We start from the raw sequence: 20529 nt of genomic DNA on the forward strand, positions 1-20529 counted from the left end.
GTGTCATGGGAACTGTAGTGGGGAAGTGTAAAATGATTTCTAAGTGTAATAAGGCTTGTGAGGCCAAGCAGGTGCCCACCAAAATGAGCAGTTATGTTTTTAATATCTTTTATATCATATACATAGATGTATACATGTGTGTGTACGCATGATCCCTAGTGCCCAGATAGAGTCCTCTGATCCCAACAACATTAAAAAGGAACCAAGGATCATTAGAATAACTGATCCCAGGGACAGGGCATGGAAGGCAAAAGGTAATCCTGGGATCTCATTGGTTTTCAAAAATGAATGGAGAGCTGGGGATCTAACTCAGTGATGGAGGGCTTGCCTAGCATGTGCAAGGCCCTGGGTTCAATCTCCAGTACTGAAAAAAAATTAACAGTGGAGGCTGAGGCAAGTTCAAGGCCAGCCTGGGCAACACAGTATGCATGCCTAGTATGCATGAGGCCAGGGTTTAAGCCCCAGCACTAAAACTAAAGCAGTGGCATGGGGTAGAGAGGGTTTAATGGGATTATTATCAGGGGGACCAATCTGAGTATCAAAGAGAATAACGGTAGCAATTAAAAAGTCTATATTGTCAGGTAAACAAAAGTGGGAGTAGGGGGTTCTTTTATTACAGAAGAATGCCAGTTGAAAAATAAGAATCAATCAGAAAATCAGTGGTATGACCAGTAATGTAAATGATCTAGTCAAGGATCACCTATGTCAAAGAACTATTAAATTAAAAATCTTCAGGGTGGAGAGTATTTACTATTCTCATGATCTCAGAGTAATCCAATACACATCACACTATGTGAACAAATTTAGCATCACCAATAATGGGATAAAATATATCATATATTTCCTGATGTGAGCTAAGAAGAGTAAATATCATCTATGTAGTATTTTTGCCAAAAAATGTTTAACCTGAACTAAACTGTGATTCTCACTTAATCCTGGTTTAAAACATTCTCCTCCTGGCTATAATACATAATTAAAACATTAGGGGTATTTAAAATATAAAATAAATAGAATATTATATTAATGGTAAATTTCTAGGATATAATAATGGAATTCTAGGCAAGTAAGATATTATTTGCTCTTAAAAGACATTTGCTTAAGTGTCTGGAGGTAAAGAATCATGTTGTTTGTAACTAATTCTTAAACACACACACACATACACACACGTTGTAAATGGACCATTTATTTATTTATGGTGCTGAAGATCAAACCCAGGGTCTCACACATGCCAGGCAAGTGCTACACCACTGAGCCACAACTCCAGCCCCTGTAACTAATTCTTAATGACTGAAGCCTGAAAGGGGATGAAAGTAGTAGTAAAGCAAACGGAGCAAAATGCATTGGTTAATACAGGTAGATACATTGTGTTCACCATAGTACTTGAGTTTGAATTTTTTATATCCCACCCCTTTGCTTCATATATGCTATGCAAATAATTTTTTAATCACTGAGCCACACCCCAGATGAGTTTGGAATTTTTAATTGTCATAAAAAATTATTGGGTTTGTATCAAAAAGCTAAAGATGCCTTGAAAGTGTCCCACAGGCCAAAAGTTTAATTATTTGGGCAAGTAAAGAATGATGGAAGTGAACTAAAGAATTCAGTCATTTGTTTTTAAAACTGACAAAAATTCATGAGTCTTTAATACAATTTAGCAAACAGAACGCTAGAAAAAAACTTAAAATTAGTTTGTATCCTGCCTTTTCAGGAGGAACTATATTTCAAGTAACCAAACTTTCTCTTCAGGGCTCTCTCACAGAAAAACGCCTAGCAAATAAACTAGAAGGAATGAGAAATCAGAAAGCTGTCATTCATAATGTGCTCAGGCAAGGATTCTCAACTGATGTTAAGGCTATTAATTAGGCATATGCTTGATTTGTCATTAATTTAGTGGTCAGCCTTAAAAGGATTGCTAATGGCAAGTTCAAAGAGATCATGACTCCTCATAACACAATATGGGATATAATACTTCACCTAAGTATATAGTTAGGTGAAGTATTATAAGTAACCTACCTAAGATATATTTTCTAGGAAGAAAGATTTAAATTGCTCAAAAAAGTCTCTACATTTAATTACAAGTTTATAGAAAATATCAGGGAGTAAAATAACAACTTTAAACTCTAATGCAAGGAAGCAACTGGACCAAGTCTAGTAGGTAAAACCTTCTGTAGGAAAGCTGGTCTGGTTACTTAAGTTAGGATCATGAACAACAACAAAATAAAAAAACTGAAACAATTAGGAGCTGTATCAGAATAAACACCCTCATACCACACAAGAGCATATATAGTATAATATCATTTTAGCACAAAATACATTATGTTTGCGACAAAAACAAAAAACATGGAAAGATATCTAATAAGATAATGGTGGTATCTGGGTGCTAGAATAGTGTCTATGTGTTTTTTTTGACGATCTGTATTTCTTATAATACACATATAATGTTCTTATAATAAAAGATTTGTTATAAAGTGGAGGGGGGTGTGGGGAAAAAATCATCACTAACATAGTCCAACTCCTGAGTTTGTAGAGATAACAAAGGTATACAGAATGGCAAGTGCCTTTGCCTTGTTCAAAGTCAAAATACAAAGAATGTGGGTTTCCTATTTACATCCAAAGTTTTACCACCACAAACTGCCTCCTTGCCACTTATATGGATGAGGTCAACAAGGCAAACCCCTGGGGCTGACAAATGACTTTACCTGGACAGGTCCAGGCTATGAGGCACTCTGGCGAGGTCATTAACCAGCCCTTTCTTCAGGAAGAGTCGAATGATGTTGTTCATGCCATTGTGCTGAGTCTTGGCTGTGGCACTGCTATAGAAGCTCGAGGTGGAGGGGCAGGACTCCATGATAGTACTGATGATACACATCACTGCCTGAAGCCTAGGAAAAAAGTATTATATCTCTATCATGTGAATCATATCCCATTCTTAAACCATGCCTTCCCATTCTTAAACCATGACTAAATTGTCTCAGATAACTCTTGTATCTTTTGTGAAAATAATATCTAAAAAAGTAAGAATTCACTCTCTGGGCATTAGCATTCATAATTTTCTTTAAGAATAAAGTATATTTAAATTAAATAAAACTAAAGAACCTGCTTAATATCCTGCCTGAAGACCCTAGCAATAAAATGAAAACATCCCTTTGGTTTGTCTATGTTGTTTGCCCAATTCCTCCAAATATACTCAGTGCTCTAGGTATTTGAAGTACCAAAATTATTAGAATGGACCAAAGTATATGATGCCAGTATGGCCAGAACTCTTGTTCAAGTGCAAGGAATTCCTGGACCAAGAATGGAATAAGGGAACACTTTTGGTTATTAGCACTAGGTCAGGTATAGGTTTTACCTTGCATGCTTTTCTGTACTCTCAGCCATAGCCAGTGCTCGTCCCAGGGCTGCCTTAACTTCATTCACTAGGGCCACCTGGGCATCTGTGCCACTCCCTGCAGCAGCCAAGCTTGCAAGAAACAGTCGGGCCAGGGCAGGTGTGTCCTTGTCTTCTGCATTCTGGGTATGTGGGAGGAGGTGGTCCAGAACAAAAGCTAGCACACTGCAGTCCTGAAAAGTCATTAATTGTGACATTTACTCATAAGCACAATTATTCCACACAATAGGGTAGAAACACACTGAAGTTTTCCTTTAAGTCATTCAAGGTGTGATCATCAGGCCCACCTTATATATGGAAACCATGGCCCAAAAGTACAAGCTTGGAAAGTAGCAAACCAATGACAAAGCTTTGGGAGCTTTATTAAAAACTTCCAAAACTTCATGTAGATATCATTACATAGATATCACTGATATTTCTTAATATTATTATGCATATTTAGTGGAATTGTTCACAACAAAACCTATAAAACGTACCAGGACACACTAAATACTTCCCTATCTGATAGATGGGTCATCTGAGGCCCAAAGAAAAGTGGTTTGCACTAAAAAGTTAGTCAAGGGAAAAGAATTCAACTCCTGATTTAATTGAAGGGCTATAATTCCTCCAAAATTAAATTATATTTACTGACATCTACAATGTGCCCGGAACCCTGTGCTACAAACTATGAAGAGCTAAATGAGAGACAGTGTAGCCAACAGACACAGATATGTAAAATTATTTAATGCAGGTTTACCTAAAGTAGCAAAGAAGGATCAAAACCAGGGGAAGTTAAATTAGGTCAAAGTCTTTTTCTCTAATTTCTGTTCTAATAATTCTTATCTTAGGAAACAATTAAGTTCTATAGTCACTCAAGCAGATTTGGAAACTATATGAAGGTGATGGCTGCACAACACTTTAAATGTACTAAATGCCACTCAACTGCACACTTGAATCTTTATTTTATTTATTTATGTTTTTTCTGTTACTTATTTTTTTAATTGGTTGTTCACAACATTACAAAGCTCTTGACATATCATATTTCATACATTAGATTGAAGTGGGTTATGAACTCCCAATTTTTACCCCAAATGCAGATTGCAGAATCACGTCGGTTACACATCCACAATTTTACATAATGCCCTATTAGTAACTGTTGTATTCTGCTACCTTTCCTATCCCCTACTACCCCCCCCCTTCCCTCACATCTTCTCTCTCTACCCCATCTACTGTAATTCATTTCTCTCCTTGTTTATTTTCCCATTCCTCTCACAACCTCTTGTATGTAATTTTGTATAGCAATGAGGGTCTCCTGGTTCTGAGGATTGAACCCAGGGCCTCACATGTGCAAGGCGAGCGCTCTACTGCTGAGCCACAACCCCAGCCCCTCAACTGCACACTTTAAAATGGTCAATTTCATGTGAACTTTGCCTCAATTAAGAAAACAGGATGAAGAATTTTAGAGTACGTAAAATTGGATCAAGTAAGCTTGATCCAATAATATTAGAAATAAAAATTAATTTCCAATAAAATACAAAGTTAAAATTGCTTTCTGAATAAAAGCAGTCAGGTAAACACTAGAAAACACTAAACACTAGAAAAAGCTTTACAGTTTGGGAAAATAATATGAACAACTAGAAAGCACACAGCTTTAGAACCAGATCTGGGTTCTGGTTTCAGCCATGCTATCGTGTAGTGTAACCTTGGGAATATTTGAAAGCTTTCTTTCCTATATTAGAGAAAATACCAATAATCTACCACTGCGGTGAAGAGGACTATCAATTGTATTTATTTTTTAACATTTTTTTTAGTTGTCAATGGACATTTATTTTATTTACTTATATGTGGTGCCGAGAATCGAACCCAGGGCTTCACACATGCTAGGTGAGTGCTCTACCATTGAGTCACAACCCTAGCCCTCAATGGTATTTATTATATCTAAAGATAACCAGTATCAATAGGTGACTGGACACATATTATACAAAATACTTAACAACTAAAGATAGTTATAACTAATAGGTCAAACTATTATAAACTATGACTACAAGTGGTATAAATGTGTAAAAGGCTTTAAAATAAAGCCTAGTGTATATATTTAATGTGAATGCCACAAAAGACTTATATCCCGAAAATACAAAGAACATTATAGAAAACAAGAATAAAAGAAACCTGGCATAGTGGCACATGTCTGTACTCCCAGCTACTTAGGAGGCTGGGAAAAATCACTTGTGCCCAGGAGTTTGAAGCCAGCCTGGGCAACACACCTAAGACCTCATCTCAAAGAAACAAAGGACTTCAATAGACACTTCCCATAAGAGAATATCCAAATTGGCCAATAAACACACAAAAAAGATGGACAAGAGAAAACTGCAAATTTTAACCATAATACCACTATAATCCTGCTAAAATGAGTAAAATGAAAAAATACCAAGGGTTAGCACGGAGGAGAAACAATCATAACTTCTATATGCTGCTGGTGATAAAATAAGTTGATACAACCATTCTGGAAAACTTCTGGCACCATCTGCTAAAGTTTAACAAATGCGCGCTCAAGAGCTTGGCAATTCTGCTCATAGTCATACATACCACCCAAAGAGATGTTTCTATATATTTACCAACTTGTATAAGAATGCTTATACTAGCCCTGTCTGTGATAGCTCCAAAGAGAAATGTGTCCAACTGTTTATTAACAGTAGGATGGAACAACAATGATGGTACATTCACAAAATGGATTTCTAAACAGTAATGAAAAGAAACTCTAACTATACACAAAAGTGAATCTTGCCAATGCATTAAGCAAAAGAAATGTCACAAGGAAGAATTCATGTAACAATATTACATTTATATAACGTGCAAAACCACTGTGTGTTTTAGAAGTCTCTGGGAGTTTGCATTATTTACTTGGGTGACTGTTTGCACGAAAAAATTAACTGATTACTCACTTAGGATCTGTGTATTTCTAACATGGATTAAAGTAAAAAATGGTTTTTAAAATGGAGCTGCGGGGCTGGAGTTGTAGCTCAGTAGTGGAGCACTTGTCTTACACGTGTGAGGTGATGGGTTTGATCCTCAGCATCACATACAAATAATACATACATACATACATAAATAAGTACATAAAAGTATTATGTCCATCTGCAACTAAAAAATATTTTTTTAAAAAATGGAGCTGTTTTCACATGCAAGTGCCCTTGCACATCCTCAGAATCTTCATTTACAAACCATAAAATATGATGTGTGACCCACAAAATGAGACCCCGTCTATGGAAAAAAATCCCGGGACACTCACTTAACATATATGGTAACATGATACACTTTTTCAAAGTGCCTACTAACCTGAAGACAATTCCATATTGGGACATATAAAATATGACTTCATTCTCTTCCATAGCTCTGATAGATATTTTTATAACCAATATTGCTAGCACATCTGGTATTTTTGCACATGTGTAAATACATATGAAAGTCCTATATTTTTTATATATTTGATTCAGTCAATGCATTTATTTAGATGTACCAAGTATCTCTCAAATTCTACATTTTCTTCTCAAACTTTCCCCCTTCTGTGCTCTTATCAGATGACCATCAAATTAAATAATAAAAAAACAAGAACTTCTTCCTTATACTTCCAAATCCAATTCTTATTCATTTTTACCTTTAAAATATCTCTTTAACTCATTCATTTTCCATCAGCTTCACCAAAATCATGTATTACCTGGATTAGTATATCAGATCCCTAACTGGTCTCTCTGAATTCAGCCTTACCCTTTGCAATGGAGACACTGTAGGCCAAGAGATTTCCAACAGAATGAGTCACATCAGATCATTGTCGATAGTGACCCTAATGACTCCATACCACAGGGAAAAGATGCCTAACTCTGACTTATTCATCATTGCACAACCACTCAGCATGCAGGGGTCTTTAGCAAAGTGCCCAATGTATAGTAAGGTACCTAGGTAATGGAAGTATAACAGCTTAAGCAAAAACTGGAAACATTACCTCTTTTATTAGCTCAGATTGGCCCACGGTGTAGCTGTAGTTGGCAATCAGGGTAGCAATACCAACATAGGACCTCACCAACTCTGCCAGAAGACGAAGGATAGTGGAGGTAGGCATTAAAGGTTTGCTGCCCTTGCCTTTCTGCTTGGCTTCCTCAGAGGCACGGTCCCCTTCTTTATCTTTCTTCCCATCTCGAGACTCCTCTGGAGTTGAAGCTCCTGAGAAAGAACCAAACACTGGTTCAACTCCACACTGGAATAATGCAAAGTCAAGTCTTAGAATACAAGTTCTCTTCCAGTTTAAGTCACTAGACACTTTTGTCACACTGTGGTTGAAGGACAAAGAACCAGGATGACTCTGGTCTCAGACTTGGCATGTAGATATAGTACACCAAGGAGGATTTGCCCAGCTGTTAATATGTCCCTCACCATTTCCCTATGCTTATAATTTTATGTTCCAGCAAAAGTGCACTAATAGTTCTCCCAAAATGCCTTGTACCCTCTTTCATCTCTTCCTTCACTTTTGTTTTCCTGGCACACATTTATCTAGTTCAGCTTGAATACTGACTTCTATAAATTATCTAGATACATGAAGATCTTGCATGCCCACTATGCCTTATCTAAGAATGCCCCTCCAGCAGTTATCTTGCATTACGATTTGTGTAAGTCTCCCTCTTTAGACCAACTTCTTAAAAGTGCAGGGATTCATTTTGTAATCTATTAGAGTTTGCCTGCATAGTGGGCATGGATATTCCCCTTGACTCTCATCATCACCCATACTATATATTTCACATGGGCAGTAAGCCTACTAAAATGAATTAACCACAATAGACTAATTATTTGGCTAGAATGGTATCATAAGCATCTGATTAGCTTATGAAAACAACCAAAAGAAATAAGGGGCTGATTTAAAGAGTAAAACTGAAGGATCTTACCACAGCAACCATTAACAGGTAATGGAAATTATAGTCCCATTACTTTAGTATATAGATATATATTTTAACTAAACACTGAGTACATCCTTGACAAAGTTCACTTAGACAAGACAATCTGAGAGTTACACCTGTATTCGCCTACCCTCTGCCCAGGACACCCACAGTATCTTCAAAATGCCTTCTCAAGAAATAATAACATGAGAGGGAGGAAAGGAAACCATTACCCTCTCCTTGGGAAGTCCCAGATGCAGAAGTCTCAGCTGAGGCACCATCTGCAGCAAAGACCTGACTCTGTGGAAGAAGAAAATTCCTGAGCTATCATGAAATTCAAAGACAGTTGTCCCCAAATGACAGGACTCCTTTCCAGGGTATCATTTGCAAATGCTATAGATTCTCTTTGGCTAACATTTTAACTACATATAACATAGTGACTGGGAGATTAGGAGTAAGAAAAGGGGCAAGAGACTCAGGGGACATTCCAACCTAAGCAGGGAAAGCCAAGGAAGACTCTAATCTTCATTTTCAGGCAACAGATAATTTATAAATATATCATAATCAATACTTTTGAAATTCCCCTGGCATAACTCTAAATTCTGTGTACAGGCAATGGAAAAAGAGAAGATAGAAGGCAGTTGGAATTGACTTACATTTAAGGAAAACCCAGACTGTGTATCAAAGTCACTGCTCTGACGAGTAAGTGACCGGTACTGCTGGTATACATCATCACCCATATCTTGCAGGAGCTGGCCAACCTCCTGGGTCATAGCCCCAGGTTTAGGATCAGATTTGTCTGCTAGAAAAGCAGAAAAAACACCTGTTTCATTGTCTAGGTGTGTAGTAGGCTTTAACATCTAAATTTGTGCAAGTATAGGTGTTTGCACAACAAAATCACATTTCTCATAATGTATCCCTGTCATTAAGCAATGTATGACTATATTAGAGCTTGGTTGACTGATATCCTCATTCTAATACTCACTAGTCTCATGATCACAGACAATTTGCTTAGGCTCTTCACTTTCCTCAGATGTCACTACCAAGCCTAAATAAACACACCTGGGGAGCTGGGGTTGTAAGTGGTAAAGTGCTTGCCTAACATGTGAGGCACTGGGTTTGATCCTTGGTACCACATAAAAAATAAATATATATGAGATTGGGTAAAGGTTCTGTGGTGATAAGAGATGCAAGGAACTCTAAAGAGTTTAGAATGTTGTAAGGATAAAAAGCAAAGAAATGTCTCAGATTTTTAAAATTTACTATAGGCAATATTCATAAATTTTGTGCAATTCTGTAGACATCTCATTTAAGTATATCCTAAATAGAATCCAGAAGGACCTGATTAGAACAGAACTTTGGGTTCTAAGCAAGTCATTCATGCTTTTCTAAGTGCCTACATGAATTATATGTAGCCTCTTAACTAAGAATAAAGATGGATTGGAATGGTGGTCTCAAAAGTGAGGAAGCCATGCCATACCCTCTAATGTTGGCCCTAGCTCTTTGGGCTATAAAGATGTTTTGCTTTTTAATATGAAAACATTAGAGAATTCCTGGTTTTTAAATTTTCTTTTTTCTTTCTTTTTTTTTTAAAGAGAGAGTGAGAGGAGAGAGGAGAGAGAGAGAGAATTTCCAACATTTATTTTTAGTTCTCGGCGGACACAACATCTTTGTTGGTATGTGGTGCTGAGGATCGAACCCGGGCCGCACGCACGCCAGGCAAGCACGCTACCGCTTGAGCCACATCCCCAGCCCTGGTTTTTAAATTTTCAATCTGCTCACATGATGCTATAATCTCCATTGATTGACTGATTGTAGTACTGGGGATTGAAACCAGGGGCACTTTATTACTGAACTACTTCCCCAGACCTTTTTATTTTTAATTTAAAGACAGGGTCTCACCGAGTTGCTTTAGGGCCTCGCTAAGTTACCGAGGCTGGCTTTAAACTTGAAATCCTTCTGCCTCAACCTCCTAAGTAGCTAAGATTACAGTTGTGTGTCACTACACCTGGGCAATTATCTTTTTTAAAATCTTTGTACTCTCACACAATGAATCTTTGGCAAACTCTTCATTCTCCTGTCAGAACTGACTTATTCTAAGAAACTTTCTTACTTAGCTTACTCTCACAGAGTCAGCTGCTTTACCACAGGCCTCAATACCCTAATATCTCTCAACACTATATTTACAGATATTATATCAGTTTCTTTAGAGATATGCCCTGTGTCTTCTTCATCTTGATACCCAGACTGAACATATATACCCAGTCTAAGCCATGACTTGGTTGAAATGACTCAGGCAAAACCATATATCTTAAAGTGCCCAGTGAGCATCTTGAGGTAGGCTAATCACATACCTTCCTCTGGAGCATGGTATGCAGCCAGAGCATTCAGCATATCATAGATCACTTCCTTAATTGTATCAGGAATAACAGGCAGGGAGGAAGGCTTCAAAGGAGTTGTCTTCACCAGTTGTACAGCATTAGGGCCTTTAATTCTAAGATTCTCAAATTCATCATCTGAAGCTAAGCCAAAATGAGAGGAAAAAAAATCAGTTAATATTGAAACAGCACCAAAAACTAGGCTGGCAACAAAGAGTCAAAAGATGGCTTGGATAGTTAGGGAAAGAGGGGCATTTTCAACCACTGTTCAAGTAGTATACTACAAAATCTGGTTTTGGCCTTCCCTAAATTCCAAAGAATAGAGGAGTATAGGCTTTAGAGTTAAAGAAATTCTATTTTGAAATATAGTTCCCTTTCTTCAACAAACCTCATGTTTTTTATTTTTAAATTTTGTTTATTTAGAGGGTTAAATGAAACACGCATGAGAAATGCTCAGTATGGGGCCAAGTACATAGCTAGGGCTCCCCAAATAATTAGTGCCCTTTCTAAACTTTATATTAAAAATAAAATCCCATAAAACAGTGGAAAATTTCAAAGGACAGTAAAATAAACATCCACATACTGTTTGATAAGCCTTAAATATGCCTATTTGCACTTTCTAAGATCAAGAATATTCTCCTATGTAAGTACAATACTGTTGTAACACACAGGAAACAATCATATTATCCACTACATATTATTCAGTTTTTCCCAAAACTCCTTTATCTGAATACAGAACACAATCAAAGTGATGGTGGCTATAATTGCTCTAGTCTCCTCTTATCTTAAAGAGATGCTTGCATTTTTCCCTTTTCATGAAATTAATATTTTTCAAAGAGTCTGAGTCAGTTTGTTTATAAAACAATACACAACATGCATTCATATAATTTTTTCCATGATAATGAAATACAAGCTATAGCTTTTTGGCAGGAATACGCAGCTGAGATTGCAAACTTCCCACTGCAATCCATTAGTCACATATCTGCTTCATGTTTAATTATCATTTTATTTACAAATAAACTATAGATAAGCTCTATTGTTCCACAAAGCTTCCAGTGCCTAGCCTCTCCCCTTTCAAAGCAAAGACTAGACTGAATGAGTCTTTATATTTCTAAAAGGGATTATTACAGGGTCCAGAGAAGCTACTTAATTACCTATTGAATTGACTGACTGAAATGACCAACCAGCCAATATTCCAACATTTTTCTAAGTTATAGATCTCTTCATAGAAAAATCTCTGGAATTATACCAGGCCACAGACATGTTTCAAAGGCCAGAAACAAATTAAACTCACCAGTTCCTGAACCTCGAGGGGCTGGAAGGGCAATGCGTATACAGCAGTTGGCCACTTCTGTGAATATGTCTGGATTGCGGCATGCAGCTGGCCCAAGGACACGAAGAATGTAGTTGATCTCCCGGGAGCCAAGGCTGCCAGACACAACACCAGAGGTAGTGCTTCCAGCTCCACTTGTAGCTGCTGAGCGAACAACCTAGCAAAGACAGGGAGAAACACTGCTGACTAAATGCCACTTTCTTAAAATACAACTATAGCCATGGAAGGGTTAACAAAGACTAAAATACAAAACAAGCTCTGGCTCAAAACAGTGGATAGCTTTAGATTTGAGATAATGATATACTTGGTCCAACCCATCCTTTCAATTAAAAAATACAAAGTTACAGTACATCTCAAAACTACCAATTCTTAGATCAGAGTGCATGTGATCTTTTACAGAAATTAGAAGATGGGTCTAGACAATAAATCCCACATTGCTTCCACATTTAAGTGTCGGCTCCTAGCCTCTCCAAATGGTATTGGAATTTTAAACAAGAATAGTTCAAGTATACAACACTGATAACCACTTAGTGTATAAGAACAAAATCAAATGTTTTCTTTATGCCTAAAGTCAACCAGTCTGAGAAAATAATCACAGTATAGGACATATCAAACTACAGACTGTTTGCTTTTGACAGCATAGGGCTTAGACATAGCCATGATTTTGCTCTTCTAATAAAATTACTTGTCAGCCATGGAGTATATGAAGAAAATAACTTAAAGTACTTCTTATTATCTATTCCTTTGTGAAAAGATTTTCACAAAGATAAACATCTTTTTGATGTCTTTTAGAGGGTACTGGGGACTGAACCCAGGGGCCCTTTTACCCTGGAGCTAAAATCCCAGGTTCTTTTTAGTTTTGAGACAGGGTCTTCCTAAATTGCTCAGACTGGCCTCCAACTTGTGAGCCTTCTGGGTCACTGGGATTACAGGTATGTGCCATTTTGACAGTCATCTTTTGATATGGTAAGACCTTTTTTTATAAAAAAATAAAATGACCCATGCTCTTTAGGACATTATGGCCCTTATGTTCTGCCCATCTGGTCATAATTATAATTTTCATTTCTTTAACCATAATTTATTTATCTAGTTTTCTACTGCAGGACATTTGATCTCTAGTTTCTTGACATTATAAGCAAGTCCACAGAGAACATTCTTGTGCACTTGTTGGCACAGTCAATTTTAGTCTTCAAAATACTATTTAGAGTTTCTAGATCAAAGGATATATTACACTGACAGCATCCAACTGCCTTCCAATGTGGCTGCACCAATTTCCAATGGCATCAAAAATAAAAATAAGAGTATGGCTATTTCTTTACACTTGTACCTACAATGAATATTATGAAGCATTTGTGCTTTGCTAATTTGATGTGTTAAAACTACAACTTATCTCTTTTTGTTCCCCGTGTCTCAAATACAAAGCTAGGTTCAAAAATGTGTATTTTAACTATTTATCAGCGTGCGAAACATTATCCCAAGACAGTGAAATGAAAATGAAATCTGTTCACAGTCATATGATGACTACTGACAAAGAATTACCAAGGACAGAGTATTTTATAAAGTACAGAGAGGAAAAGCTTTACTAGTAAGATATTTGTCTTCCACCTCTCTGCTGTTGTCTTAATGTTTATGTTCCAAACATTTTATTTTTTTAATTCTTACTTTGTCATTTCTTCTACTGCTTTATAAATCTCCTAAAACATACAAACTTGTTTTCTGATCTGCACAATAGGTTTTTAAAAAATGCCTATCACAGTGCCTGGCAAATCATAAACATTCAAAAAACTTTACTTTTATACACCAAAATACAATATTTTGAAAACAGATTCTTGGGAGAATACCTCACAGGCATTCCTACAATGAATTTCAAGGCATGACCTTGGGAGGGTAAAAAAATGTATGCAATATATCCAGCTAATTATATACCCTATGAGGAATCAAAAGCAGGTTCTGAGACCAAGGAGACCAAAGGTATGAGGTAAAGCAGTATCTGACACCAAAAGGACTCACTTTTTCCATAGTGTGACGGAGAGTGCACGGATCCTCAATGATGTGTCTTAAGAGAAGAGTGACCAGGGGAGTAAACCCATTGAAGCCTGAGCTCTGGGTTAAATTCAAGATCATGCGGGTACTCTTCAGCTCTGCAAACATCATGGCATATTTGTGGTCCCGGGTTAGCCTTAGGCAGAGGCGAAGGGTGGCATGCAAAGTGTCTGGGTCCACAGGTACTCCCAGCATGCTCACACAGGCCCGGATTAAAACAGTCACCATATCTTCTGTTAGGCCTTGGATCAAGATCTCCCCAATTTTTGTTTCTTCTAGGCTTGTTTCTTTATCAGTATTTGTATTCTCTAAGGCCAAGGGGGTTTCTACAAATAGAAAAATAAAAGTTTAGACAGTTTAACTTGATGTTTGTTTCAACACCTCTCCCTCTGAAGTAACCAGCCAAGAACTTAGATCCTATTAGGAGAACCACAGCAAACACCAATTCTTAGGCAGGATGAAAATGCATACATAAGGGAAAACTATGTATCTTTGTTAAGCAACCTGATAGAGTATCACTTGCAATAAAATTGACCAGACCTTAAGTCACAAAAGCCACCCCAGTTTTAGCTTAAAACAAACCCCCCCCCAATAACCAAATGCTCCTTAAAATATTCCAAATGAAAATTCCATACCATTGACTTTATTTTCTTTACGTTTGATGTCCATTTCTTTGCTTTCTTCCAGTGTTTTCTCTAATTCCTGCCCACTGCTGTTTTTTGAATTTTTATTCAGCCGTGGTACCCTGAGGAGAGTCAGCATCACAGGTCGTCGGTTTCCAGTTTCTTCATTAACCTAAAAATTCAAACAGATTAAAAAAAAATCTCACCAACTGAGGTAGCACATGCCTGTAGTTCTAGTAACTCTGGAGGCTAAGGCAGGAGGATAACTTGAGCTGAGTTTGAGTCAAGCATGGACAAAATAGTAAGACCCCATTAAAACAACAACAACAACAAAAAGGAATTATAAGGGTGTATGGAAGGGAGACATTCCAGGTAAAATGCTACAATAGGAAGGAACCTTGGCAATTTATCCCATATTTTATAGAGAAAAAACACTAAGGTTTCCAGAGGTAAAGAGAGAAAACACTAAGGTTCCCAGAGGTAAAGAGAGAAAACACTAAGGTTCCCAGAGGTAAAGAGTTAAACACAGGCCCTTTAATGAATTCTAAACTTCCATCCCAATAGAGCAGAAACCATCATTCACCACTCTCTAACCTTTGATTAAACATTCAAAAAATAATTTTCAGGAAGGGCAGCATCAAACTGCCACAGACCAATGATATAATCCATAGAGTTTAAGACTCACTTCTCTGAAAACTATATCCAAATTAGAAGTGTTACTTCTACTCCTTAATGCTGCTTCAGAGGAAGTAAAAGGCATACCCAATATAAACCCCTTTTCAATAAACTTTACCTGCACCATAGTAGTGAACTGGACAGTGTATCTTCTTCGGCCTGCAGTGAATCGCACACTTGTCTCTCCAGACTTCCAGGCAGAGTCAATAGTGCTGTTGTTGCTTGCACTGTAACTACACCAACGCCCAGAGCGGTCATCAAACCAGCGCCAGTTGTTGCTGTTGGACTGCAGGTACTAAATATAAAATATAAACTTTCTTTGTATTTCCTTCATGGTTGACTATTACCAGAAACAATAACTTTATCAGTGCTCACTGTTAACACTAAGCCAGGAAAAAGAAACACATTGGACATTTAATAAATTCTGAAAACAGACAGGGTTTTCATATACATTTACCCTCTTATTGTCTAACATCTCTGTAGGCAAATAAACCTCCACCTTTATTTCCCTTTTGTTTCCCTCACAAAAAGAAGGCTCCTTTGGGATGTATTGGAACAACAATTTTGTTTCTAAGAAGTTAGAAACATAATGTGGTATGTAATAATTTTCAAATAAGGAGTATTTGCTTTTGGTTACTCAGTTACATTGTTGATTGCTCAGTTCTTAAGGCATCTTAAGAGCCATTTCCACAAAAGTTTGAGGCTCTTAGCAAGCAGCTCCCTAAGAAAACAATTCTAACTCCCCATTTAGAAGAGAAGATTCCCCAAGATTTAAACCTTGGTCAGAGACCTTTATATCCTTCACTACTCTCTTATATTCTCTTCTGGTCTACTCTTGCTTCAAGGTAAAACTATCCTTTCCACTACAAGACACTATGTATCACACACCTTAGTCATCTGAGCTCTCCTTTTTGAGGAGATGGCTGTCTTTTCATAGAAATCAATCAGGAGCAACACTGGAGTGATCCACCTAAAAGGGAGAAATGATTTGTTTTGGGCAAGCCAGAAATCTGTTGCACACCGGGAAAAATCTGCCTTCATCAGGCATGTCATAAAAGTACTCAAGATTTGCCCCATATATGCCCCAGAAGAGTGGATTTAGGCCTTGAGATCAATGGGCCAATACCTAAGGGATCAAAATGAAACCAAGATAGATACAGGATCACTCACTTTGGGGTCTGGACCTCCTTTTGTTCCTTGGCAGCCTGTAGGCAGGGCTGAACTACTTCCAAGAGCTTAATTAGGACATTAAGGATGCCACTTGATTCAACAACCCAAGCACAAGGTAGCTTCAACTCCTGATTGATTCATCAACGGGGGGGGGGGGGGAAAAAAAGACATACAAATTTCCAACCAGTACCAACAAGTAGCATCATATAAAACAAACAGAATTTATTGAATTCAAATTCAACCTTTTAGCATTTATCAGTTTGATAATCTGAGATGAATTACTTACATTCTGTAGGCTTTGGTTTTCTCATGGTTCAAAGGGGCCATAATTTATATCTCTAGAATAATTATGATGATCAAATAATCTCCCCTCCCCCATATAATATATTCCAACATAATCTTTAGCACCTTTATATGTGCAAAATATGGAAATGGTTATTAACATCATTAGGGACTGTCATGTAGACTGTGTAGTCTTGGCTATGACTTTTTCTAAAAAAAAAAAATTGTAGACATAGACAGACAGTATGCCTTTATTTTACTTCTTTATTTATATGTGGTGCTTGGGATCAAACCCCAGTACTCACACATACTAGGCAAGCATTCTGCTACTGAGACACAGCCCCAGCTTCTTGACTACCTTTAAAGCTTTTGATTTGCATATAAGTTTTATAATACTTTTTATGTTCGTGTTACTGGGGATTGAATCCAAGGGTTCTATACTAACTAAAATCTATCCCCAGTCCTATATTTTATTTTGACACAGGGTCTCACCAAGTTGCTGAGGACACCTTGCCATTCTCCTGCCTTAGCCTCCTGAGTTATTGGGATTATAGGTGTGGGCCACTATGCCCATCTCTAAGGAAGATGAAATAATGTCCAATAAAAAGTGACTACTTAAACAAACCAAGAACATTGAAAACATACAATAATGTATGTATGATATGGGAGAAGTTATAATTACAATGTTGGACAAAACTGTCTACATACACTTATTTAAATTGTTCAAATGGACAGGAAACGGATTAGAAGAAAATACAAGACTTTACCTATGATTCTTTATAGATAGGGGGCCCATGAGTGACTTAAATGTTATATTCAGTATTTTGAAACCTTTCTCACAACTACCTATTTAGAACACAAAGACCCATGAGAACTTAATACATATTGGATGTATCTCGAGTTGCTACAAAGGGTTTATTCCATTGAGTTCAGGTTGCTATCAAAACATGATGAGTTACAAATGAAGAACCAGGTGTTCAAAGTCACTGCTTCCTAAGGACTTTCTGTGTTTACTGGAATAATAATGTGTCTTGACCAAATCATTCTCTTAACTCAAATAATCTGCTGACTAGGCAGGGTAGGGAAAGGATAAACTAGTCTGACTACTTAACACCTATCAGTACTGACAACATCAAATTTCCATAGCCTATCTCACTAATGCCGCTGCCAGTTAGATTTCCTAAGAGAAGCAAAAATAGTCCATGACTCAAGTATGATAATCATTTAAATATTCATCTTTTAAACTACCACCCCACAATCTGTTGATTCAACTAATTAAGACTTATTCTCTGAAGACCTTCTCATACTGTCTAAGCAATGTGTAGTATGTCCTTCCTAAACTCACAAAAAAAACCTAATGATACAATTTATGTATCCACAGAATAGTTTTATTTTGTTCTTAACCATGCATACTTAATTCTCAGGAGCTGGGTTCATGAGAAGCAGGGATCATAGCTTATACTTCTCCTTTGATGTCCTATGTGGTATTTCTTTGATAATTTTTTAATGAATGGATTATAGGGCCTGAAAGAACTAAATCTTACCTCAAAAAGTAGCGTCAAAAGCAAGATTCTAGTAGCCAAATTGGAGGCCTGGGGCAAGGTGGCCATCTGACTGATCCACTCTGACACAGTTTTTGTGTCACTTGTTGTTAGGGGAAGAGCAGCTTTGATCAATACATCAGCAGCTTCCCATACCTAGAAAAGCAGAAAAGTTCCAAGTTATGCAAAGAAGTGAGGTTTGTGAAAACACCCTCAATCTTTTAAAATACTCCCTCCACCCCCAAAATGTTAACCAAGGAAAAGTAGATAAATAGTAACATATTTACCACAGGGATTTAATGTCTAAGAAAAGGTGATGTAGTCAGCACAAGGGCTTAATTTTAAGACGGCTACATTCTAAGTTAAAGGAAATCAATGTTTAAAAAAATTCTTGGGGCATAAAGTCAATAACAAAAAAGTCATACCAATTTATACTCTTTCAATAAGCTTTCATAATAACCCTCCCAGAATTATCATAAAAAAACCCCTCGCAATGCTAAGAAATTTTAATTTGGTTTTAGTCTACTCTGTAATCTATTAATCCTTAAAATCATTTGTTAAGCTCTTGATACACATTAAAAAAACCCAAACCTTTCTGTGAAAATATCTTATGCAGTTTTTCTTTAGTTTTATGTTTTTATGCCTTAAAGTTATGTAGTTCAAAAACTTTTCCAATTTTGAGTTTCCCCCCCATTCTAGAATTAGAAATCATACAAAATATTTTAATGATTTAAATATATACGCTGATTAAAATAATAAAGGAAATATAATGAAAACATTAACTGGCTATCTCTGGATATGGGGATTTAGGATAATTTATTTCTTATCCTACTTCTACAATTAGCATATATTTTATAATGAGGGAAAACATTGTCTAAAAAGGAAAAAAAAAAAAAGCCAGGTAGGGGAAAGGATATGGTGGCTGAATAGGAAGAAAAAGACACTTATTTGTGAGAAGGGGGGGGCAATTAACTTGGTTCAGGAGTGAAACACATTTTGGACTGTTTAGATGAACCCAAGAGACAACTAGAAAAAGTTTTAATTTTCCCAAAGCTATTTTGGTAACATAATTAAATTCATAGTTGTAGGAAACATTCAGGCAAAAGCAAGATTATTTTCAAAACAATTCAAATAGAACCATATTTAGATTGCAGAAATCCTAGATTTCCAGAACTCGGGATGTTAGATGGCAGGAAAATTATTTCACATACTTGTTTCTTCTGGTCCCTTGAGAGCTCACCTGATTGACTACTTGCTTCAGAATCATGTCACGATAGTCTGCTCCATTACGTTTGATGGCTGTCATGATCAGATCACACACACGATACACTGTGTCTGGCAGCTCATCAAGAAGGTGGAAGCAGCCTGGCAACATGGTATCTGTAAACGTGTGGAGCTCATCTTGCTCCAATGGGTCAGCATCCTGGAACTTTTCTAGACATTTAGCTTCTTCCTCTTCTTGCTTTTCCCGAGCTTTTCGTTCCTCTTCCTCCTTTCGACAGGCAACTTCCTGGAGACAAGAGAAAAAAAGCGTAGTACATAGGACAGGTGAAGGAGGAAAGATATGGAGACCCTGGGAACCTTACAATATGAATATCCTTCTAGCTTTTCTAGCAGTTGATATCTTAGTAAGGGTGTAGCAATAAGTACAAGGACAGTCACAGAGCTTGGGCCAAGACAGAGAAGGCTAAAGAGGATGACTCCAATACCCCAAAGCATTGCCAATTATCTGCAGTATCCGATAATATTGCCCCCAAATCATTTTTAGTACTGCCCTGTATTTTCTATAAGTGTAGTGGACTGAAGTAACTGATGCGGTTTCCTGTTTACCTCAGGTGACTCTGCCCTTTGATCCATTGGAATATCCTGTCCTAGAGACATCGCAATTGCTCTCATCATCTGGTCCTCTTCAGACATGCTGAGATCCTAGAGTGACAACAGAAAACCCAATACTTACACAAAACCTAAAGAAAGAAACACAAAAAGAGGCAACCCTGGGGCTGGGATTGTGGCTCAGTGGTAGAGCGCTTACTTAGCATGTGTGAGGCATTGGGTTTGATTCTCAGCACTACATACAAATAAAGGTCCATCAACATGTTGAAAAAAAAAGGCAACCCAATTCACAAGGAATCAAGATAGTCTATTCAAGCTTTAGAGTGGAAGAGGCTCTGAATGTCTCAATAGTAAAGAAT

The 20529-nt window shown here is 37.2% G+C and overlaps 1 protein-coding gene across 18 annotated transcripts in view; it reads right to left on the bottom strand.

Annotated features, from left to right (window-relative positions):
• The window catches only part of Huwe1 (HECT, UBA and WWE domain containing E3 ubiquitin protein ligase 1), a 143829-nt gene that overhangs the window by 28974 nt on the left and 94326 nt on the right, over positions 1-20529 (bottom strand). For 15 of the 18 annotated variants that reach the window (XM_021719788.3, XM_078034765.1, XM_021719791.3 and 12 more), the window contains 15 exons: positions 20168-20263; positions 19578-19847; positions 18341-18493; positions 16515-16642; positions 16233-16314; positions 15463-15639; positions 14682-14841; positions 14014-14372; positions 11965-12160; positions 10647-10814; positions 8949-9094; positions 8526-8592; positions 7368-7585; positions 3350-3561; positions 2700-2882 (listed from right to left, as the gene is read on the bottom strand). In XM_021719788.3, the coding sequence (XP_021575463.2) occupies positions 2700-2882; positions 3350-3561; positions 7368-7585; positions 8526-8592; positions 8949-9094; positions 10647-10814; positions 11965-12160; positions 14014-14372; positions 14682-14841; positions 15463-15639; positions 16233-16314; positions 16515-16642; positions 18341-18493; positions 19578-19847; positions 20168-20263 (2615 nt within the window). The remainder of the gene's footprint in view (positions 1-2699; positions 2883-3349; positions 3562-7367; positions 7586-8525; positions 8593-8948; positions 9095-10646; positions 10815-11964; positions 12161-14013; positions 14373-14681; positions 14842-15462; positions 15640-16232; positions 16315-16514; positions 16643-18340; positions 18494-19577; positions 19848-20167; positions 20264-20529) is intronic. The other 3 variants (XM_078034767.1, XM_078034766.1, XM_040281155.2) reach the window with 1 other exon arrangement.

This window comes from Ictidomys tridecemlineatus, chromosome X, assembly GCF_052094955.1.
Source record: "Ictidomys tridecemlineatus isolate mIctTri1 chromosome X, mIctTri1.hap1, whole genome shotgun sequence".
In the NCBI taxonomy this organism is placed as follows: domain Eukaryota; kingdom Metazoa; phylum Chordata; class Mammalia; order Rodentia; family Sciuridae; genus Ictidomys; species Ictidomys tridecemlineatus.